Here is a 25,588-nt window from a genome sequence, read left to right as displayed (position 1 = left end):
TCGGTAAGCAGAGAACTTTGCCTTAAGGCTCAGTTCCCCCGTTCACCACTACAGTCCAGTACAGCAACATGAAAAGGACTCATTTCAAATAAAAAGCCCTCAAACTTTTTCACAGTCCAGTCATATACTTGGTTTTGACAGAGTTTTCATTGTTATAATTTATTGTCTCAAGCCGTATCCCCATGACTGCTCTTGCTGTTTTGTTCGCTGTCATCCATGGTTCAAATCTCCAGCGTGCACGCGTGCTACTTAACATGTCACATGCAGGGTTACTTAGAAAAAACTTGATCTCTCTCTTGCTGGCTGTTTCTTCACTTTCTCTGTCATTTCCCTTTTGGAATTCTAGATCTGTTTCAACCAACTGAAAGCAAGCAGACCACCAAAGAGACTGTCTGTCTTTCATCTCCTCCGATAGGTTTCAGTAACATATACAACACGGCTCACGCACATCATAACACGTCAAAACACAACAGCGTGGATCCAACACATCTGTTAGGGAAGTGACTCGTATAACTGGGGAGACCCCCTTCGAAAGAAGTCAGGACTCCTGCTCAGCTGCACCATGGTTGAAAGGATTTCTGGAGAATTTTAACCTATGTGCAGTAAATACAGTGTGTACTGAGGAGTAAATTATACGTAAATAAGTTAAAGGGTTTGTAAAGAACTTACTTGAATTAAAGATCAGTAAACAATAATTGAACACATCAAAAAAGTAAAATAAATATGACAGATAATTCTACAATTCAAACTTGAAAGAGACAAACATACCAAGGAGGTAATCATACAGACACGTTTCTTTATTTGTTCTCTAATATGTGATTCTTTATTAACAAGAAACTAACTTGATTTCTTTTTTCAGTTTTGGATTTTAATGCTGGCAATTTCAATTTCTACGACCTAACAACTTGTTAGTCATGCACACTAATATTAGCAGCAGTTTGTGTGCCGCTCTCACTCTACATCATCCAAACTAGAGCCTACAGGAGAAATTTAAACCGACCTTCTCTCCAGTGCATGACATCAGGTTGCACTTAAAATGCACTCAGAGGACAAATCGATTGTCTCTTGTGCGCTGAGCACCAAATACCTAATATGATATGATCTTGAGATTAGACTGCAGCTTGAATTCAATCAACATAAATAATTAAAAGGGCCCATTGAAAACACAGAACGCAAAACAACTTTTGTTTCTAATGTAAAGGGGAGAAAGGTGCTTGCTAATAACCTACAATAGTGGATGAATTTGTTGGTACACTTCACAGCTCACTAAAAACATCCTTCATCTATCTGCACCTGCATGCCTTTGGCACGTCATTAAGTAAAGCAAAGAAAGTATGAAAAAAGATTAATTATAGCTCCCTATAAAAAAATATTATTCTATGGCCTTGACAGATTTGTTGGTACCCCCATACAAGCTATTTTCTTTAATTAGTATCATAGTCTCATTCAGCCTATTTAAATAGAGAAAAGTAGTCACTCTGCTGTTTGGTATCATTGGGTGTCCCACACTGAACATGGAGCAGAGAAAGCAAAGCAGAGAGAAAGAACAACAAAATGATATACAAACATGTTAAAGTTAAAGGAATGAAAGCACATCAAAGCAGTTTGATGTCTCTGTGTCTACAGTTGCAAAAAAAAATTAACAAGTTCAAGGTAAACGGGACTGGAGTCAAACTGCCCGGATGCGGCTGCAAGAGGAAAATCAACCTCAGGTTGAACAGAAGGATGGTGATGATAGTAGGCAAAAAAACAAGTAAACCTTCAAGCAGATATAAGCTAACCAAGGTTTTGGTACATCAGTGTCTGATTGCAGCATGCACTGCTTTTTAATCGAAGACAACTCAGGAAGATGACATGGATGAAAGAAAAACTTTAAAACTGGAATTTGCTAAATTGCAAAAGACAGGCCACAATCCTTCTGGGAGAAAATATTTGTGTAAGTCACACCAATTCTTCGTTGACAAATTAGAAGATGCATTTTTTAAGAGGGGAACACCATACCTTTAACAGTATAATGTCCCAGAACACAAGGCTTAGGGAACCCAGGGGAAAACATTCGACTATCATGAAGTGGGCTTTCATGAGGCCTGATCTGAATCCTATTGAATACCCTTGGAAATAGCTGAAACATGCAGTGTGGAAAAGGCACCTTTCAAACCTGAAACAGCTGGAGCAGTTTCAAATATTCTGTTGAATCAAATATCAAAAGCAAAGTCTAATTAAATAAGGAATAAACAATGATGGAGGCCGATTACTTGTGTCAAATTATTTCAGAGAAAATCTACGTTGTTTTTTTTTCTAATGAATTCCTCTACCCCTTAAAATGCCGTGGCACACCAATCCTCCAGGTGAAGTTGATCCTCTACTGCACTTGTCTAATGTGGCTATGTTTAGGAAAAATGCTTCTATCAGGCTCGTGTTACTCCCCGGATTCTTGGAAGTTTTTTTTAAACAGCATATGAGTCTTAATTTTAAACTAAAATGTTTACACATTAATAATCTGCTTAAGTGGTAGTAGAACACTATCTTGGAGATTATTTTTTGTTTTAATGAATTATTATTAATTGTATCATTATAATTATGATTATAGATAAGTTTGAAGAAGTGGGAGAATTCTTGTTGGAAATGTGACATTAAGCCGTCTGTATACTCATTGCTTCTGCACCTGAAACACGTCTGTTTAGGACAGTTGAACCGTCTACATATTGTCTATTTACCAACATGAAAAATAATTGATACATCTGACAGCCTTCGGTAGTGAAGACAAGTACTGTATATCCTGGTTTCTAAATATATATTTTCCACAGACACAGTAGCAGATTTTGGTAATACATATCAGGTAATACCCATATCCCTACACCTGGTATCATACAGGCAGGCAATTTTATGGGAAACACTTGTGTTTGCTGAGAAGTATGCTCAATACAAAACAAAGATAAATCATCAGTTTGGAGTCAGTGGAACGATCTCCGTTAGTAGATCAATAATAGAGCATGAAATGCCCCGAGGAAGGTCATCAGAACAATATGTTGGCATGCATGCCATTTTTTTTCTCAAAAAAACAATGAAAATGACATGTTTATGTTTTGTTACATTGTTGTTACTGAAAGGTATTGATTCTGTTGTCTCTCGTGTTAATTACAATGCTAGTAACAAAGAAATACTGACATCATATATGTCTATTTTAGTTGCTTGAGTCTACATTTCACCTTAGCTTTGCCAACTTTTTAAAACTGTGCAAGCATGCGTGCAACATGCAAGTTGTACAAGTGATGTTGGTGCTTCATGACCGAATGTGGTTTTGTTATTGGCGTACCATTGCCTCCCTCAAATCCAGCTGGTACTGCTGTATCATAAGCACTGCAGCCCAGAGTAAATTTAGTGTGGATGGAGATAAATGAAAAGAATGATTCCTATAATATGGGCTAGCCAGCCATCCTCAATCTCCAATTCTCTCTAGCCTGGCACACAGAAACAGTCAGTGGCAAAGGCTAAGTGGATAGTTGGGTCTAATGGCCTGGTGATCCTATAAATAATAGCAACACAGTTTCCTCCCCATTGATCACAGCCCTGGCTGACTGATACTGGAGGTTGGTGTATGTTGGATGGAGCTGACCTAAGAGCATGCTTGGCTGCCTTTCCCTCCACATCCTTCTGGTGCATGATCTATCAAACTGGCGGCCTGTACACCTCGAGAAATGACACGGCCTAATTGGTTGGTATGAGAGGCCCATCATTTTAGGCTAGCATGGAAGTGGGGGAAAGGACTGACTCTGGACAAGGTTAACTAACTTCACTGCTCGATCTCTGGCCTTGAAAAGTTTCTTGGCCTCAAAGAAGGTGTAATAGAGTGTATCTTAAAGTGAGGACCTCGATACATGCCATGCCATTACTGACTGACTTTCATTAAACTGGTTGCATGACTTGTTCATCAAAAGGTTGCTGTGGTTTTTCCAGCTCTAACATCTTAATTTGCTCACACAGGTCCGGTGACATGGCCAGAGGTCGTTGCACAAATCTGTTCGAGGTCTGCTGATTTCCATGTAGAAACCATGAGGGCTGAGGAGATGGAACGGCAAAGGCCACATCAAATGCACACACCGCTGTTCATCACAGTGAGGAGAACACAGCTGCAGGAAAAGGCTCCACGCTGAAAGAAAGTAAACTATTTATAGTATGTATCTGCATATCTGTGTTACACATCAAAGAGGAGGGGAAAAAAAAGAACGTAATTACATAAAAAAAAATAGAGGATGTCCTGATTCTTGTCTGCCTGGTCAGCGAGAGGCTTCTAACAAAAAACACATAAGTGGTGAACATAGATTTTAAATTAAATTTACATATTTCCCCTAATTTTCATCCTCATGTTTAAAATGCATCTAATTATTTTTCATGCATCATCATGAAATAATTCTTCAGTGAGTGGACACTAAACAATGTACCTGGAAAAAAAACAGGCACAAGTTCAAGTGAGATGATGGCTGCTCAACCACAGGCTAAAACCAAATCATCTGTGAATTTTGCCAAACTTGTTGACTGTCAATCGCGCTTGTCTCTTCCTCTACAGTTATTGTACACATGTTTGCATCAAAGTGTGCAAACTCTCCTGTTTTCTAGCTTGGCCCCTTAGTAGATGAGTCAAGCCTGTACGGAGTGAATCACCAGTGACTACTGAGCAGCACATGCCAGTTAGATTCCTGTCCAATTTGTTCCCAGCTTGCTCTGCCTCCATGGAGTCATAGGCAACAATAACCTCACAAGATAAAGGCCCTGCTTTCCACCAACATGATGGCATGGTGGAAAACGCCTGGGTAAATAGTTTTAATGTTGGATCAGCCACATAACCTTTTACAGAAATGTTTAATTTTTTGTTGAATTAGAGAAATTTAGATTTTATTGGTTCGATTTTACAATAGGAAGGTTCATTTGGTTAACAGACTACGTGTTGTTTAGTTGACGGTGACTGAGAAAGTCTGCTTACATTATAGAAAGACTTTTATCTATCTGACTTCGATCTGCAATATATTACAGATTTAAGTCTTTAGGTATTTAGCGACAATCATTTAGCTCACAAGAGGGTAGTGAGAATTAATATAATGTTACAGTATTTTATATTAAGCTATGAGTGTAAATTGCCTATCGAACGGATCAATAACAAAAACTAATGTGCTGAATTTCTGTCCTCCAAGGTCTTGTGACTATTAATTCATGTTTTGAATATCATAAGTTTGATATCCAGTTTGAGGTCCAACAATGAAGTCTGAGCAGCCAGTATAGCCATAAATGGATTTGGTGGCAGAAACCTCACTACTCATTTGTTAAAATGAAATAAGTGCTGAAGGCAAAGTTTCTTCCGAGGTGATCCACCTGATGTAAGCATCGTTTGAGCTGGAGGCTCACGCTAAAATAAGAGAGACAAATCTGTCATGTGTCTGTCAAATTTGCATATTTTGAAGATAAATTTCAAATTCGACCATATTTTCCCATCATTTTGGTAATCAGTGACTAATGGGGACAGTACTTTTTGAAACTTGCCCAGTATTGAGGGTGAGCACTTCAGCTACCGGCAGTGAAATGGGCTGCAATGGAATCCTTTTGGGCTATTGCGCCTCGTCAATGCGCGTTTACTCAACGTGCTGGGACACGTGCAAGGGACACTGAAAAGTCTAAAGTGTATTGAGGGTGTTTCCAAAACCACTTCTGCTAGTTTAATGACAAATAATGTGGTGCAAAGGGGTGGTACTTAGTGCCATAAATAATCATCGGTGTGTTTTGGGCATAACGTGCAATGAGCTCACCATTTCCTTTAAGAGCCTGGTGTGCTTGCACCTCAGCCAATTGTGATTATAATTAGGAATTTGCCAAGTTGTAGGAAATAACGCGTCTCTACAGAGGAAACTAATCTGCTAGTGTGCTGATTGAGAAAATAATACAACACAATAATGATGCATACGCTGCTGCGTGCAGAGTGTACAGGTGTTGTCTACCTGTCTACCCACCATTAAGACCAGTTTTTTGTTGGTCAATTACACAATTGCTCTCTGCTGGTTCACACAATATGCCAACAAGGTGCGTGAACACTTCTCATTTTATGACCAACATGCTCAGAGCACAAAGTTCGGTGTTATTTAAACCAAATGGGTGCTGGACGGGAAAATGGCAACTGTGTCAGTCTGAAACTAGTAAAGACATTAGCGCCTGGCGCTTGGCACAGCTTTGCAGAGTTAAGGAAATTAGAGCCCATTGTGTTGTCATGTTTGATTTTTTTTTCTTAAAAAAAGATATAATTATGCTTTCTTCAGTAAGTAATGTCTAAATTGGGATGTACAGTACTTTCAATGGTTTAAATTTACAACAGTTTCTTTCCTTTTTTGCTGTTATTTAGTTTAAGCAAGTGCAGTTGCAAAGAAACGCAGTTTATTGCATGTCTGTAACAAAAAATAGTTGTGGTTTCCGGCCGATTTAACAATGATGTGTGTAGGCTTTCTTCACCTTCAGAACATCTGTTTACAGAGGAGGCAGTATTGAAACAAAATGTTCCACCTAATATGCAACTCATGCTTGTGTTATTTTCTCTAGAAGGCATTTTTAGACTACCACTTTGCCTTCATGCAACTCACTCAATAGAAGAGAATGAAAGCCTATTTTGACAAATAACTGCTTTTTGTCTCTCATACCAACTCATTTTAGAATAATATAACATGGTACTTGTGAGCAGGCAGTCATGCAAGGAGGTGACTCAACCATGTGTGCTTGTTTGGGTCGAAAGGCAACATTAATTTACCATGGATATTTTTTAGCTTGATAAAAAGAAGGACTATTAAAGAGAAAACATCAGTGCATCTTGGCTTTATAGTCCTAAACATATTTCTTAACATGCCACAAATTGTGTTTGCTACAGTCAGAAAGAAGAAATACAACTTAATGATGGTAGATCAATCTAAAAAATAAAGCTATGGAATTGAATGCAAACACTAGACCTTTTAAAGATACTAAATATGTCAGGCTGAATATTGGTGAAGGGTATGTAGGATATCTTGGGTCTTGGGTTTGAATAAAACAAAAAATGACTGCAGAGAAAAATGACTAATGCAAAAATATTGTTTCATCAAAGTTGCATATCTGTGTCATCTGGGCCACAGTACAAATAATATGTATTCTGTTCTGAACATACAAAAAAAGAAACACAAAAAGAAAAAGAAAAAAAAAGCTTCCAATTAAATTGTGAATGAACAGAAAAGAACTGTTACATAATTAGAAAAGGTTTGTTTTCTCCTCTCCCATGCATCCTCATGGGGTTACTCACTAATACAATGTGAACAGCCAACTCTATGACTCAAGACTTTATGTCATACATTCATACTGTAAAAGGTTCTCAAAGTGTTACACAGTAAAAGGACAACAAAATGAAACTGAGTTCCAATACCATTTAGACAGCATGTTGAACGAATCTGCTTTTGTTCTTACAGATCGACATACTGGGTCGTCAATTGTTAACATTAAATGTCAAAATACCAAAACCTAGCTGGGCATGTGGAGATGTTTTCTTTTAAGACAAGTTATATTACAACATAATTATCATTGTGGACAAGTCCTTTAAAAACAGATTAGAAAAAGGAGGCACTCCATAAGAAACTGTTTGAGTATTTATTTCATAATAAACATCATATGAATTGGGAACAAGCTGATTCTGTCTGTGAAATACGATGATTTAATAAACTTTAAAGCTTGTAGAAGGAAAGCAGAGGGACCGGAAGGTCTGTGTCAAGGGATTAAAAGCAGCACATTGTACTTCACGATTATAAACGTATAGTATGTTACGGAGATGATTTTCACATGTTTTTCAGACATTTTTTAATCTTCACAAAATTTGAGTACGCAATCAATGCATTTAATCCTGTGATTTTACAAGAAATGAATGTGCAATGTCCCTTTTTTTTCTTGCAATATGGTAGGCTACTTTCAGGGCTGACTGCATAGGACAAATAGTGCACTATCTTTCAGCATTGTCCCCTTTTTTTTCTTACCAAATCAAGACAGTATTCCCAGTCACAGAGTGTAGGTACATATTTTGTATGCACTGTGCGAGTAGAGCCTCTCTCAGTCACTGTTCAGCCACTAACTCTGCAGGCATGCCTTATTAAAACACAGATACGTTCACTTCAAATTGCAATATATCCCAGACGTTTCCAAGGATGCCATTTCTGTCAGGCTGAATTTAGGGAAAAATGCTGCACAACCCCTCAAGAATATAACCTTGCAATGGAACACTTAAACAATATAACATCAATATAAATGTGATCCAGTCAGAGTATGTAATAAAATGAAAATCTACAAACCTGTTTCCAAAAGAGTTGGAACGCTGCATAAAATGTAAATAAAAAGACAATGTGATGATTTACAATTTATGTAAACCCATTTTTAATTGAAAACAAACAAACATCAAATGTTGAAACTGAGAAAGTTAGGACAGGGGCATGTTTACCACTGTAAACCACTTCTTCTTTTAACAACACTCTGTAAACATCTGGGAACTGAGGAGATCAGTTGCTGGAGTTTTGAAAGTGACATGTGCCATTTTTGCCTGATGTAGGATTTTAACTGCTCAGGGTTCAGGGTCTCATTTGTTGTATTTTTCATAATGATGTGCCAAATGTTTTTAATGAGTGACATGTCTGGACTGCAGGCAGGCCAGTTTGGCAGCTGGGCTCTTCTACTACAGAGCCCTGCTGTTGTAATGCATGCAGAATGCGGTTTGGCATTGTTTTCCTGAAATGAGCAGGCCTTTCCTTAAAAAAATAGTCTAAATAACATTATTCTAAAATTTTTGGACTATTTTCCCTCGCAGTCTTTCGCAGTGGTGAACCTCCCCATCGTCACTGCTGAGAGACTCTGCCTCTCTGGGAATGCTACTTTTATAGCCAATCATGTTACTGATCTGTTGCCAGTTAACCTGATTAGTTGTGAGATGTTCCACCAGGTGTTTCTTCTGTCTTTTGTTACTCCTGTTTCAACTTTTTTCGAAATATGTTACTGCCATCAAATTCAAAATGAGCGTGTATTTTTCACAAAACCAAAACGTTTCTCCATTTCAAAATCTGACATATTGTCATTAGTCCATTTTCAATACATATGGGTTTACATGATTTGCAAATCATTGCATTCTGTTTTCATTTACATTTTACACAGCATGCCAATGTTTTACTCAAAGGGGGAAGTTGGATGTTAAATGGTTAATATCTCAGCTAAAAGATATCATTTTACACAAGCTAGTTACTGTTAAGTTTTTCTTTCCTTCTAGGTTCTTTTAAAAAATACACTCTGCAATATGAACTCTGAGCCATCCATTTGCACGTCCATGATTTTTACAAATGTTACACGCATATCTAAAGAAGGCTAAAGGCTTTTCATCTCTCTCTGTTCACAGAGGAATCAAATGTAGAGCAGTGGACGCTGACACCCGGGACCAATATTAAATAAGCTCGCCATTTATCAATGAATGACATCCATATTCTAAAGTTTTGTCCGCTCAAAATGTGCTGTGACAGAACTGGATTATGACAAGCCCAACGTGCAAAGTGCTACTGTGTGGACTCAGAGAACATTAGTGTTCAAAGAGTACAAAGGTCTTTTGAAATCTAATAACCTTAACTTTTTTTTAAGTTGAGTGTGCTTTGGCGAAAAGGGAAATGGGCATACAGTAGCTTGGGCTTTGAGGTCTCACACAATTTACACAATCTACAAAGCACTTTAAAGATGTTGAAGGAATATACAACAGCTTGCAAAAACTTGCCAAATTATATTTTATGGAAGATACAATAAATGTTTAAATCATGTCAAGTAGAATAGAAGGCATTAATGCAGTACAGGGATTAATCATATGCTTTCTCAGAATTCTGTAACAACTTATCTCACCTTTCTAACCGGCCAAAGAAACTTGGCAAATTTTTCAAAAAAATTGTTGATGGAACGTTTAAAAAAAGCTTCAGATCTAAAATTGCAAGCATCTTATAATTGCCATCAAGTATTGTTGCACTAAGTAACATTTCACATTTAGAAGAAGAACTGTACTAAAGGCACTTTAGGCAACCTATATGAGAGGGGTGTTGAAACAATGCTACCAACTATTCAATTAACTAAATGTTATGATGGAATCTCTGACCTTCACAACCGCTTTGCTCTTCAAAGCCTTAAAGAAGCATCTCAAAAACTTTCCAACTCCAAATATTGATGACCTAACTAATATGCAAATATATAAATAAATGCAGCTTGTCCTCCTCCATCCTTATGTCATGACATCATGATCGTATTACCCAGCAGTTTGAAATGCAGGAAAAGTTCAAACAAACAAGCAAGAGAGCAAACAAAGGGCTGCTGCGAATGGTATCGTCAGGGATTCCACAACTCTCTGTTGTAATTACCCAGCATTCAGCTGCCTCTCACACACTGCTCCGCCTATCCACTGCCTCCATGAACCCTCACTGAATAGTAATACTGAATCCGGGTCGGTAACGGGTATTGATGATGCCATATGCAGTTTAAATTAGCCTGGGTGGATTCTAATCAATAGTGCACAATTGTCAGGCCTTTACAGTCACCCCTAGCCCGGGCTGATGAACATCGATTCAGACTTAAGTGGACCTAAAAGCTGAGGGACAAAAGCAATGGTATCTGGGGCGGGTAAACAAAACTGCCAGAGAATAAACATGGCAGGACAGGGAAGGGTTTGTGTATTTATCTGTCTTACACCAGCGTGGTCCATTATTACAAGAATCAAAGGAAAGCAGGCATCTACAGGGATGGGCAGCAGGCAGATTTCTCAGCCACGGCAGACACACAAAAGAAGTGGGTGGCTGTGTTTAGCGGTTTTAAATTCAATTTATTTGTTACCTTATCTGGCAAAGATGGGTACAAATACAGTGACAACTGGTGCATGTCAGTGGTGAAAGCCAGAATGAAATGAGTTATACACAAAGAGAGTGAGTAATACCAAGAGTAAAGCTTATTATGACTGCAGATTAACAACTGACTGTGACATATCAGAGCAGAGGGCTGCAAATGCTGAATCATGTACATTTTTGCAACAACAACAACAAAACTATGTGGCTAGATATTCAGTTAATGTTTTGGTCCAGATTACCTTTACAGGTCTGTCAGCTGGGCTCAAAAACCCCAACCACTGTCCCCTTTTAATAGATGGAGGGGCTTAAATAAATGAAATATATTTTGAGCTATGATAGTAGAGAAACCACTGAAGCTGTGTTTGGGCATCTTTTTAACGGTGTCAGTGTTTACGTTGGGTCTTTTTTTTCTTTGTTACAACAAACTCGTGGCATGTCTTATGCAGTTGGTCTGTTGTAGTCTTTGTCAAATAATATCAGCATCACACTAATATGGAATTATAAGTCTGTATTTTTGTTTTCCTTTGAAACATAGCTTTCTCCTGAACACAGATTTGGGGATATTTGTGTTTCAACTTCATATGGTTATGGTATAGACTCTGGCAGCACTTGGGAAGGGAAACGTGGTTTGATGTATTTCAGGAAAAAGTCCACATTGAACCAAAACCACCATCTTTCCCCAAACAGATAGGAGTCTGGAGTGAGCCGTTAAGAAATGAACATAATCTAGGCAGCGATCACTTTCATCAGCACAATGTAATTGAAAACAATTTAGTAATAAATCAACGTAGGTTCTAGGAGATAGAGTTACCTGGTAACTACAGATAAATCCCCTGACAAACATTTATCTCTGACTGGCAACTATTACCCCAGAAGTTTAATCTAATTATATTTTGTTTGGCATTTGAATTTTTATGCAAATCAAACCAGATAAATAATTACAAGAAGAAAATCCATGGAAGACAACATGAGTGTCTGAGTGAGCATGTGGGCAACATGTGGATGGCAAACGGTTTGTAGCTGTAATTTTTTCAGCATCACCAGGGGATATTATTTCTGTCCTCCCACTTTTGTTTCCAAATGCTTTGCTCAATATATTCATTAGAATGGATGCACAAAAGCAATTAGAACAAAATAAGTGTGGACACACGAGTATTGTAGTTTATCAAAACCTACAATTTGAAACATGGAGCACGAGGAAGCTTCGCAAATGTGTTCCCAATAGAGCTCGAGGTTGTCTGATTGCTGGCTGCTGGTGTTACTCATTTAACCAGGGCAACAGAGTAGCAGCTGTTCCTTCATGAATCACTCTGGCAAGCAGAATCACGACAATTGGCAGTACCATTTATATTGTAAACATGACTAACTTCTTAATCTGTTTTCAATATGCCAAAGCTTTGCCCTTTGAGGGGTGAACAATTTGTCATTTGTTTTTTTTAGTTTTTTTTTTATCTGAACTCTATAGCCCATGTGTCCTGGGGCACTGCTATCACCTTGACGGATCGATTCTGATATGGCGGCAAGTTACGCCAGGAGCCTCGGGGTCTTTGGATCTACCTATAAAAACAAAAGATACTGTTCTTGCAATTGAGGTTGGCAACTGGGATGGTCTAGAGGGCCAAAGTGTGCAGACAGCTGATAGTGTGCAATAGAGTGAAAAAAGGAAGAAAAAAAATAAAATTAAAATTAAAAAAAAATATATATATATATATCATGTCAAAAGTGTACTGAATCCTCTTCAGGGTCTGGAATTGATTCTCAAAGTTCCAGCTGATTTCCTGTTAAATCTGACCTGATTGCTCACAATATAAAATACACATGAAGCCCTTCACTCCTCAGAATGATGCTCTCTCCGTTGTCTATGCTAATTACAGTTCTGTCTCAGAGTTATGTGGTAAGGATTTATGACTATAACTATGACATTGGATAACCTAACCGCCCCTACATATGTTCTCCCTGATGTACACAAGTGCAATGCTACATTATGTTACACAATCTAAAATAATAAAGTGAATATTGCTGGAATTACTGAGTTTCCACTGATGGTAAAAAAATATATATATTTTATTCTTGCTGACTGTTTGGAATAAAGTCACACACGGTGACTGCTTGTTGGTGTGTATGGAGAGATGTGACTTGAAAACAGGCAGTCATCTAAATAAAAGCTATTTTAGTGGAGTGCAATTAGAGAGTTACATTTGATTCATTTAACCCGTTCCACCCTGGGAATCCCTGTACCCGGACCAGGTCACATATGTTATTAAAACATCAATCTATGCTATTTTTAGAAAGTTGCTGACTATGGTAATAGTCAGCAACCTTAGAAGGAGACTTTCTCCAGTGATGACACCTCCCTTTATCCGGAGATGTGGAACATTCTGGAAGGGTTTTAGCGGTTGCCAAGAAGGAAGGAGATCAGAGTTGGGACGACATGGAGCTGATTGACATTTGTTATTCTGACCTGCTTCAATCCAGTGTGTCATTACATAGTTATGTTTAAGTCATCAAGATGGTCTTCTGAGGCTTCTTCCAGTAGAGTTGACAAAATCCATGATTTCCATCACAAACACAGATTTTTAAATAATATTGTCATGCAACTAAATCCAGGTAACTTGTAAAGAACAGATATTTTGGGCTACTATACCAGTAAGTGGCTGTAGGCTCGAGGTTAAAATTAACACTTTAAATTCCTCTCGTTTAACAATCACAGCAGTGCTGTATTCAGCTGATACGTTACGTTTGTAACACAACTTATTTACTTGTTGTCTCTCTATAATGTTAATTACGCTCTATGCTCTCCTCACCCCAACCAGTCGAGGTAGACTCAGCCACATCCAAGTCTGGCTCTGATGTAGGTTTCTTTCTTTTAAACGAGCATTTTTCTTTCTCACTTTTGGCAGATGCTGTCTCATGTGAATATTGAATTGGTGGGTTTGTCCTTAATATTGTAAGGTCTTGATGTTACTGAGAGCCTTGAGATGACTTATTTTTTTGATTTGGCACAATATAAATAAAACTTAATTGACCTGCATTGGATTTTGAATTGAATTGAATTGAATTGAATTGAATTGAATTGAATTGAATTGAATTGAATTGAATTGAATTGAATTGAATTGAATTGAATTGAATTGAATTGAATTGGTTGTAATCTTTACTTGCACACTGCTGGTAAATTATGTTTCTAGTTCGCACATACTGTATCACTGTCATGCCCTGGATACACCTGCAAATGTCAGCTGTGTGATTGTGAGGTAATCTCCCGAGTTGTAGTTGCATCATCAGTTACAGAAAGCGATGAAATATATTTCACGTTGCTCCATTTTCAGATGGAACGATGGCTGACCGCAGAGCAGCTGACAAGAAGTGCTTTGGAGTTTATTTTCATGTGACAGCCAACTTTACTAAATGCAAAGCTTGTAGAAAAATGACTTCCTGAAAGGTAGATGACACCTCAGAAATAACAAAAAAACATTTCTTCAATAAAGGAAGATGCTGTGCTTTTTGACACATTGCAGTTACCCACTTTCAGAAACACACCCGTGTGGTTTACTCCCAGGCAAAGCCATCGCACGCTTCACTTTACATTACAGCAGCAGCAGATTTAGTCAGTAGCTTTACTTAAAAGTAAAACAATATTCCACAAGGACATGTTCTTTGTTAAGCTGCTGCTTTTAGCTATACTTTTTTTTCTTCTTTGCACCGGATGAATGTAAAACCTCATTTAACAAAGACAAAGGAGACTGAAGTAGTGTCCTCACATAAAAAATATACTGTGAAAGATTTCAATTCAGTGCAGATGAAACATTCATTTCAAGACACAATACAACTGATCCCTCTCATAATAATTCATTAAGGTTAATTTGATATAGATGTTTAAACAGATTTAACTTTTTTTTATGAATCGATGATTTGAATTTAAAGTAGGGCAGTCCTATCATATATCATGTCCTCTCTTCTCATAAAACAGAATCTGAATTAGTGTTAATCTAAAACAGATAACAAGTGAGAGGCTGAGGAGTCAGCAGATGTATAATGTAAAAAAAAAAGAGAAAACCATCAAAAGCTCATGATTTAGAACTGCTACTAAATATTGATGTTACAATTTTTTTAATGTATTAACTGATATAAACATTAAGATGTCAAATCCAATCACTTTACCAGGTGTTAGAGCAACTGGGCCTCTCTCTGAATGAACCACAATTTAACATGGACATCAAAACAACTGGGGAGAGGTCCATATCACACCGATCGAAGGTTTCATCCTGTTCAGAGAAGGTTCTTAAAAAAAAAAAATCCAGAATGTCAACATAATACATTACACAAAACCGAACCTGTCACTGAAATTACTGTTATTAAATCCTCTCAGGCAAGGGTAAACTCCCACAACATATTTACATTCACTGCTGCAAGATGAAATCATCATATCTCCACAGATGTCAATTTTTCAAGAAGTAGCAAAAGGCAGCTTTGACAACTTGACAACCCTGAATTTTTCAGTCCATCCAAGTTTTTGAAAGTTTTTATTTGGAAAGCCTAAGAGGTCAAATAACTTCCTGAAACCACTGAAGGCCTCCACGTCCGGAATCCTGATACCTACTAATTCATGTAATTATTCAATCATTTGATCATGTTGCAGCAGTGCAATGTATAAAGTCCTGCAGAGACATGTCAGGAGCTTCAGTTAAAGTTCACGGCAATGTCGTAAAGAAGGAGATTGGCAGCATGAATTTACAGAAATAATGGGATGCATTCATGTCAACCTTACAGAACAGAATCTCAAAGGAATGTTTTCTAACATCTCGTGCCATGATACCAAGAAGTGGGGCAATTTTAGAGAAAAGGAACATCTGAACTATTATTACATTCTGGGGTTCCTAATAAAGTAGATGTATTATTGTGTATAATTATGGTTTTCATTATAAAAACAGCTCAGAGTTTGGGTTTGGGAGGCAGACACCTTCTCTACTTCTATGATTGGGTTTAAAACTGTCCTTTTGACAAAGCTTATAGTTAGGGCTAACATAAACTTGAACCATCCCTTAGTTTTGCTGATGCACTCAGCTCATCTCCTCTGCTCTCTCTTTCACTCTTTATACTTTTATATGTCACTATTGAATGCTAGTAACTTTTCAGCTTCCCTCTCCTGTAGTTTATGTTTCTTCCTCTCCGTACCTTTCTGCAGGTACCTCTGGCTCCAGAGCTGCATGTTTCTGATCAGGGGTTACTGGCCCCACCAACCAAAACATTGTTGTTGTCTCTCTATGCTGTTCTTTTGTCTCTCCACTCACCCATCGCCCCAACTGATCAAGGCAGAACTCTGAAACTGGCTCTGTCAGAGGGTTATTTTTGTTGCTCTGATGGAAATTGCTTTTTTTTTTTTTCTCTGTAAAACTGTAAGGTCTTGATCTTACTATATTCTGTTGTGATTTGGTGCTATATAAATTCAATTGAAGTATAAGTGGCAACATATAAACACAAATTAAGACAGACAAAAGAGGGAGTGGAACGAGTAAAAAAAAAAGAAAGAAAAAGGAAGAGAAAGTAATTAAAGCCTTTTTTTTTTTTCACAATTACCGTAATCTTGAACTCTTAACTTTTAGAACTGAACACAAGTATACGTTAAAGTGTACAGTGTCTGGTATATCACCTGATTTAGTGGGATGTTCGATAAACTGCTGTATTTTGGAGCTTAAATGCCAAAGTGAACTCACTCAACACAGATATTTCTATGCTAGTCGGGTTATATGAGAAAAGCCTGCTTTATTTTTTCATGAGGTGGTTGTGTAACAACAGCAAGATAGCTGACAGCCGCTGTAAAATTAGATAAAGAGAGGGAGAGAAGAACTTGTGGGAAGAGACAGCCAAAGAAAGACATTTTTCAACCTGTGCTTAAAATATTGCATTACTGATGCCCTTATTGACATGGAACACTGTGACTTCTCCATCCTCCCCGTGGAGAGTTTTGGTGCTGTGTGCTGTAATGTTCTCAGAGTGAGTTAATTTCACTAAATATTAGACCAACTCCTACTCCCCAGCATATGTAGCTATGCCTGTAAATTGTTGAGGTTATGAGCACATCAATAGTTTTAATCATTTAAAAGCTTCCCCACTATGGTCATAATTGAATCAGTACCGATGACATATGCATGGTTTATCTGCCAGTAGGAAAACAGCTCCAATATTTTGCTACATCCCACTTGCTATTGTCTGATTATGGGATTAAATTAAGACATAATTAAATTATAATTGCTGGTGTAGTAGACTCACAAATCCCCAGCAATACATACTCATAGGCACACAGGAAGGGAGCACTGCTCAGTGGTTTCACTTCTGTAATTAAGACTTTTTAAAAATAATACTTTTTTTGTCCCAGAAACATAAAAAAAAAAAAAGTAATGTCTTTTACCTTAGGGCAGCTTTACAGAGTTCTGTGTGGGAATTCAGTCTGCATGCAAAGAAGTGAAGCTCTGGGTTGTAGATATGTACGGACAAATACCGGGTAATTGCTTTCCATTATTTAAATTAAACTTGAATAACAAAAAATAAAAATGTTCACTGATTCAAAGAAAACCCATCTGGTTTGCTATGGTTTGGTCTCCATTGCTGATTTCCACTGCTAATGTCTATGGAAACATCACAGATGTGCTCTGCTCAGTGGTCACAAAAGACCAAGGCAGTAAGGTGTGTACGGAACTGGCTATAGGTTATAGTTTCATCCTGTTCTGTGTACATCATGCACACTGATCACACACAAAATATATTTGTGTACTTCTGCCTGTGTATCCTGTGTGTCATCAGGATTCAACACCAGAGATGCCCCGACCTGATCCTAAGGATTAGAATCAGGGCTGATCCAGGCATGTTTCCTTATGATTGGTATCTGCTAAAATAAACCAGATCAAAAGGTTGTCCACCTCAACATGATATTGTTGCTCCTAAAATGACAAGCATTGCTGGTGGCAGCTAATATAAGATGTCACTAATTAACAGTGATTTAATGAATGGCTTGATGGCAGGCCAAAATAAAAATTGACTGCTTTTGCTTTGTGTCTCCTAAATCTTGACTCTGCCAAAGACAGTTTAAGAGGAATTACATAAACTCCAACAGAATGGAGTGTTTTCACTGTTGCTGATTGCATAAGATTAGTTTCAGAGTTACAATGTTCCAGTTCAACTTGCTTTTCAGATCATAATTGGAATACATACAGTTACATCATTACTTGGATCCAGTAGCTTGTAAATGTGTCAGATTTAACAGGTTACCACAGTTACTTCAGAATAAAAGATACATATTTTATCAACATAAATAGTAGTATCGCATCGGACTCGGATCAGGATTGGACCCAAAAAAAAATCAAAGCTGGGACTCTCCACTGCACATCAAATGACACAACTTCTTAAATGTGCCACACACCAGACACACAGACAATACAAATAGTAGTTGTGATGGATATGATGTGTGGGAATACATTTTATGAATTTGGTTCCTATCTGGGGCATTGACACATGCGCAAAGTATCATAAATTAATAAAGTAGTCATACGACTTTTAGAAAAGAAGTTCAAAAAGGACACATTATGTATAAATATGTTACAATTAAATTGGTTTAATTTAAATGCATTTCATATACCATAGCTGTCAACAAATGTTTTTTTTTAATCTTATTTATAAAATGTGATCAATAACAAGAGCTGCTGACCATATTTTAACACTACCATGACAATACATGCTTTGCAAAGACAGAACACAAAGGCAGAATGTGTGACGGGGTGAACAGTAATTTGACTTTTAAACAACAGTTCTGGATACTAGATGTCAGATTGAGTCGTGTGTAAATTGATATATATATACTGATATATATATCATAGATGATGTAACTGAAGTCCTTGACAGGCCCTTACATTTTCAATGCAAAGATCATAACTAGTAGGAGTTTCATACTCTGCTTCTACAAAAGCATGACTTTGAAAGTGAAATAACAGTCAGACTGAGGTGATGAATGCAGACTGTCAGCTTTCATTTGATTATCTTACAAAGGATGAACAGAACTACACAATGTGTTGCTCGGACATACTTTCCCTCAGGCGTACCGCAAATCATTTCAAAAGATGAATATCACCTTCAGTAAAGTAGTTATTTATCAAATGTAGTGACAAAGCAACATTCGCTGTCCAAAGTCATACACCTCACCTGGAATGATGTCTTCATGTCTGACTTCAGGTATCAAGACATACTTTTTGAAAGAATGGTCTGACCTCGTCTAACATTCTCTATTATTTGCTGTAAACATTTAAGAAAACTTTAACATTTAACGTGGTCCCCTCAAACTCTGTATGGAGTTTTTAATGACGTGCATCATGAGCTTGGGGATTTCCTAAACACATGAATAATTTTCTCTATTATAAACAACACCAGTCTTATTGTCACAGATCAGAGCTTTCCTATTACACCGACTGTGCTATGATTAAAATAGCCTGCTCCAAGGTTTTAGGACTGTTGTTGTTATTAATCTGCCGATTAAAAGAACAAAAACAACAAAATAATAAGTGAATTAACACAGGATGTTACCAACTCAAGCACTGTTTTGAGATTTAATTCTAAGGTATTGATGTGATGTCATAAATATGTGACTACAACCTGCATTTTATTCTATGCAATAACTCAAGTGCTGATGTTGATCAAGTAACAAAACTGTCAATGTTTACTCATGAAGCTTATAGCTTCCTCCTGTTTGTGCACAATGATCATGGTGCCATGATCTGTTTGCATGCAATAGGAACGTTTATGTATAAAAGTGATAGCATAACCATAGCCGTGAAAATCAATTCTGTGAATCTTCACACACTGCTTCTGCTTAAAGACCTGGATATGTGAAACATAAATTGAAATATAATTTTATTATTTGAATTTGAATTGTGAGAACTTAACGTAGACGTACACAGACGTGAATTTTCCGTGAGGATTAAATTCGGAACTAATGAATTGCATTTTATAATTCAACAGTCTGTTTCAAGTTGATTGGAATTTTGTTGAATTTACACTTATTTGAAAGTGTCTTTGTAATTCCAAATCAATTATTTCTAGAAACAAACTGTTTTAGGTATGCTACCGGTTTACTAGTGGAGTTACCTGGACAACATTGCAATTAAATGCAGTAATTAATTAAATTTCAACGTGAGTTTTGAGACCAACACAGTGTGGTATGGATAGGACCTTTTGTTACTTAAACCACAGACAGGAGAGACTTGCTAGATGGGTGTAGTCTAATAACAGCTCTCACACTGCTTTATCAAGCTTTTTTCAACATGTAACAAAATGTTTTTTAGCCAATCACAAATTACCAAATCCATTGTTTGACAGTAAAGGTCTGCATGGTGTTGATATTAAAAAATAAGTACTATGGAGTGTGTGTGTAAGACAGTAGTAGCAGTCTCATTAAGCATAATTTGTTCACTCAAGTAAAACAACAAAAAAGAACAGAAAACATTATTTAACAAGTGCACGGAAAGAAAAAGAAGAAATCTTCTGGTATTGAGAACCACTGTCCCACTGGAGGAAGTGGTTCAATAATATAAGACGAAGGGCAAAACAAAAACTGTAGCAGATGCAAAGCACTGTCATTAATTCAATGTCAAAGTGAATGAAGAACACTTTTCCAATATATTGAAATCAGGTGCTGGGATGATGTTTGATGAGTGAGCAGGAGTTAATCAAACTGCCGATGCAATTAATTTATGAACAACACTGATGGAAAGCAATGTATGTGGTCTGTGCAGTAACTCAGATCAAACTGCACACTTTGGAAGTGGACTGAGACCTCCTGAATAGGTAGGTCTTGTTTGGTGAACCACAGGGTTTTAATGGACTGTAGTCATCTCACCAGAGTTAATTTTAATTGAAACAAGTCTGTCAAATATGGACACACCCTGAATCAGGAGGTGGTAACATGCTGTATCAAATTACCATTTTGATTTGGTCCATAACGATTCATTGCCCAGTGTGTAGTAACAGCCATACAGAGGTGTCTATGCTGGACCACAACCAGGCTGTCACAAGTGTTTTAGTTAAAATGAAAAATATTGCCAATTTCATGCAATTTCTTGCTTGAGGGATTCATATTAAAGAAACATTAGGCAACATATCCTGTACAATAAAGGCTGGAAACCTTTATCATGCACATCACATAATGAGTCACTTACACAAAGTGAAATTTAAAGAGCCATTAAAGCATCAAACATGCACAAGAATAATAAAAGCTGTGGGTACACATCATGCCTTCAGGCTGGCACAAAAATTGAAAATAGACACTATACACAAAGGCTCAGCTCCTCTAGATGTGTATTAGCAAACATAGCTGGTAGTGTGATGTTTTCCGCCTGAGCTTGGAACTGCAATAGATTTCCATCCATTTCTAAATTATACAAATTTCTTTACTTAGAAATATTATATGGTGGATTTAGTGCTCATGTTGCCCCTGTTACTCTTTGAGAATAATCAGCCTGCCTAAATTAAATGATTTTTCAAAATTAAACATGAGGAATGATGGCTTGTCTGATTTTCCAAGGGGTTTCAAAAGTGACTGATGGGTTAATTAAGGCTCTGGGGGAAGCAGGTAAACACAGTGAGTCTGCCTGACACAGTACACGTTCGAAGGTAACTTCAGCTGCCCTCTTCTGCAGTAATTTCACCGAGGATTGTCTCCACATGCTAATTCTACCCTTTAATACTTCTCCCTCAGTTTCATCCCTCTTTTTAATAAGCTTGAAATTAAAACGGCAGCACATGCTGGCCCATTTTACAGGAGAAATGATAAGATCCAACAATGCAAGGAAAAATGAGTCAGGGGGTTGCATCTAACAGCCATATCAAAGCAGACGGTATAAAGCTCAATAAAGGCACATACCATCGGTGTGAGGACTGAACCAGAGGTTAACTAGATGCTGACTCCATCTCTGCCTCTTCTAAGTAACTGTCTCACTTAATTTATGTTTAACTATAGCAAAAGCATATTCACGTACAGAGTATACCACTGCTTTCTCCATGGATGGCATTCAATTAAAAACAAAAGTATGTCTGAACACAAGCCAAACAGTGTCAGTAGGCCAGCAGAGGGTGCACATGCTGCAGACCCAGTTTATCACCCTGTCAACAAGTCCCATAAATTATGAATAAATATTAAAAATGAGCAAATTAATTGTTAATCACTTTAATATTATTAAAAAACATATGTTTTACACTATGAGATGAACTGCAAAAACGTCATCTTTTTTCTCCATCTCATACACTTTTTTTTCCAAAACTCAGCTCCACCCAGTACAAGTCAACAGGTGCAAAAACGGTATCAAAAGCAGAACCCAAAAAAGCAATTAAAAAGTTGTTCAATGGTGTTTGGCTCTGTAGCGATTGATGACTTCACACAGGAGGCTGTCCTTGTATTTCATTCACTATCAACAATTGTAGCTCATTGTTAGAGAAGCTTAGACTTTTGGCTTCACTGTTCCAACTCTTACCAAAAAAAAAGTATTAAAATCCATCTAACATTTGCCTTAATCAGTGAAAATTGTAAACACATTTCACACAACACTGCTACATGCACACCATAATGTTCCTGTGACAATTAACTATTAAAAACAGGAGTTTCCTCCTGTATTAATTTTACGAGTTAGCAGCAAAGTCATCATGACGTCATTATGCACTTCTTGTGAGGGTTCCTATCTGTGTGTTTCCCTCGATTTGTGTCCCCGATCACCACTCCTCATGTGTGCTGTCATTTCCCTGTCTGTTTGTTATTGTTTGCCACGTGCTTGTGTTTTGTTTTGTCTATCCTCCTCGGAGCTCCGCCCACTGTCGCGCCTCTCTCTCCGTCAGCACTGCTGTGCTGCATTCCAGTGATCACCACCAGCTGGTATATATTCTCCGGCCAGTCTCACTACCGACGTCAGTCTGCCCGGTAACCTACCCGACATCCCATCCCGTAAGTCTGTCCGTCTCCTTGCTTGCGCTTCCCGGTTCTGACTCCCCGTCTGTTTCCTGCCGTTCAGTGTCGAGCCATTCACCTGAACAAAGATTACAGATCGTTCCACGGAGATCATCTGCTGCAATCTTGGCAATCCTGTGTCGTTCCTGCCTTTCCGTCCAGTGTCGAGCCACGGGCATCACCTGTACAAGAAACCTTCCAGTTCGTTCCTTGGAGATCAGCTGTCGAAGGTTTGGCCATCCTGTGTAGAGTCGTGGACGTCACACAGTCTATCCTGCCAATCCGCTGCGCTTGTGGAGAAACCTCGGGATTCCCCAGCGAAGCCACGCCCACGCTACGTACCTGTCTGTCTGCCTGCCTGCCAGCCGCGATCCGCGGCGAAGCCTGTTTCTGGTTCAGGACGAGAGAGATGAGGAGAGGAGACGAGTCTCCTTGCTGAACATTGGGCTCCGGCCCCATACGGACTTAATAAAGAAGAAAGGACTTCCTGGTTCGAAAGAAAAAAATCGTCCTACTGTGTCTGTGTCCCTTACAACACCATCTGATAACACTTCTCATGGAAAAAGTATCAATCCTACATACATATGGACTGGTGTTATATGTATTTAAGGATTAAGCATTAAGGAAAATATTACAATAAACTAAACACAATATTTTATTACATTAATAAAAAAAATGGAAAAAAATTTAGGTGTACCCAAAATTTTTCACCATGTAATGCATTTTAAGCATTACACTTTTGGTCGGTGCCAATTCACATTGGCAAATTTCTTTATTGTGCAGTCAGGGAAGAGCAGCTGCTGCTCAGAGCAACAAAACCTGCTGTCATCTTCATCTGGTAAGGTCATCGTTGCCTACAGTGGTTTGACATCACAGCAAGTCGAGATCGAGTCCATCAGAAATCTAACCAGCATTTGCTGTGTGGCTCCCTAAGTCAGTTATACTAACTTCCCCTCTGATTGTCATCAGTTTGGAGTTTTTACCTCCACTTGATTTTAAAAATTATGTACACTAAGGATAATGATCAATTGTATTGTCATTCCAGAACATGTTGTACATAAAATGGAAAGAAACTGGTAATAGTAATAATAAATTCAAGACAACGAGTGCTGTAGCCAGGCTGACAAAGAGTCCCAGTTCTGTTGAGCCCTCTATTCCTTCAGCTCTCAGCAGTAATGACTTCATCAACTTCTTTACCAATAAAATTCTCACTATTAGGGAGAGAATCGGGCCGACCCTTCCTGACACTGTCACTGATGTGATGTTAAGCACAGCAGCCCTGGAAGCAACTGTAGGACCAGATGTAAACTTGGAAAATGTCTCTCCTGTTGAGCTCTCTGAGTTAACTAGAATTATTTATTCATCTGGATCCTCTAGCTGTCTGTTAGATCTCATCCCAACTAAACTTTTTAAGGAAGTCTTTCCTTTAATTAATACTTCCATATTAGATAAGATCAATCTATCTATTGTAACCAGCTTTGTACCGCAGGCTTTTAAAGTGGCTGTAATTAAACCTTTACTTAAAAAGCCGACTCTTGATCCAGCTGTTTTAGGAAACTACAGACCAATTTACAACCTGACGTTTATTTCTAAAATCCTTGAAAAAGTTGTTGCAAATCAACTTTGTGATCATTTACAAAGGAATGGTCTGTTTGAAGATTTTCAGTCAGGCTTTAGAGTTCATCATAGCACAGAAACAGCTCTGGTGAAAGTTACTAACGACCTTTTATTAGCCTCAGATAATGGACTCGTCTCTGTACTTGTTCTTCTGGACCTCAGTGCTGCTTTTGATACGATTGATCATACGATCTTGTTACAGAGATTAGAAGACGTTACGAGGATCAAAGGAACTGCATTAGACTGGTTCAAATCCTACTTATCAGATATATTTCAGTTTGTTCATGTCAACAATGAGTCTTCCAGACAAACAAGAGTTAGTTATGGAGTTCCACAAGGCTCAGTGTTAGGCCCAATACTTTTTACTTTGTCCATGCTTCCATTAGGAGATGTCATCAGGAAGCACTGCATCAACTTCCATTGTTATGCAGATGACATTCAGCTATATCTTTCTATAAAACCAGATTAAACTAATCAGTTTGTAAAACTTGAAGCCTGTTTAAAAGACATAAAGGCCTGGATGACCAACAATTTCCTGTTTCTAAATTCAGACAAAACGCAAGTTATTGTACTTGGTCCTAAACACCTCCAGAAACTTTTTCTGTAATCACTTAGTTACTCTAGATGACGTTGTCTTAGCCTCCAGCAAAACTGTGAGGAACCTTGGAGTCATCTTTGATGAGGATTTGTCCTTTCGACACCATATAAAGCAAATCTCCAGAACTGCCTTCTTTCATCTACGTAATATTAATACAATCAGGAAAATCCTTCCTCAGCGTGACGCAGAAAAACTAATTCATGCATTTGTTACTTTTAGGCTAGATTATTGTAATTCCTTGTTGTTAGGATGTCCATATTACTCATTAAAAACCCTGCAGTTGATCCAAAATGCTGCAGCAAGAGTACTGACGGGATTTAGCAAGAGAGATCATATTTCTCCAGTTTTAGCTTCTCTTCACTGGCTTCCTGTGAAATCAAGAATATAATTTAAAATTATCTTGATGACTTACAAAGCCCTACATGACCAGGCTCCATCGTATCTTAGAGATCTTATAGAACCATATAATCTTAGCAGAAAACTTCGCTCTCAGTA

The 25,588-nt window shown here is 37.8% G+C and overlaps 1 protein-coding gene across 1 annotated transcript in view; it reads right to left on the bottom strand.

The window, feature by feature from the left end:
- The window catches only part of ntm (neurotrimin), a 93,469-nt gene extending 70,132 nt beyond the window's left edge, over positions 1-23,337 (bottom strand). Inside the window, exons 1-2 of the mRNA XM_069713728.1 lie at positions 23,061-23,337; positions 22,861-22,957 (exon numbers count right to left, since the gene is read on the bottom strand). Of these exons, the coding sequence (XP_069569829.1) occupies positions 22,861-22,957; positions 23,061-23,337 (374 nt within the window). The remainder of the gene's footprint in view (positions 1-22,860; positions 22,958-23,060) is intronic.
- Between the last annotated feature and the right edge of the window lie 2,251 nt (positions 23,338-25,588).

Source organism: Brachyistius frenatus, unplaced genomic scaffold, assembly GCF_029030835.1.
Source record: "Brachyistius frenatus isolate BFR_SWC_R1_liver_20210118 unplaced genomic scaffold, ASM2903083v1 Contig_121, whole genome shotgun sequence".
NCBI lineage: Eukaryota > Metazoa > Chordata > Actinopteri > Embiotocidae > Brachyistius > Brachyistius frenatus.
The sequence above is the reverse complement of the archived record's forward strand: the minus strand, read 5'-3'. Positions and strand labels throughout refer to the sequence as shown.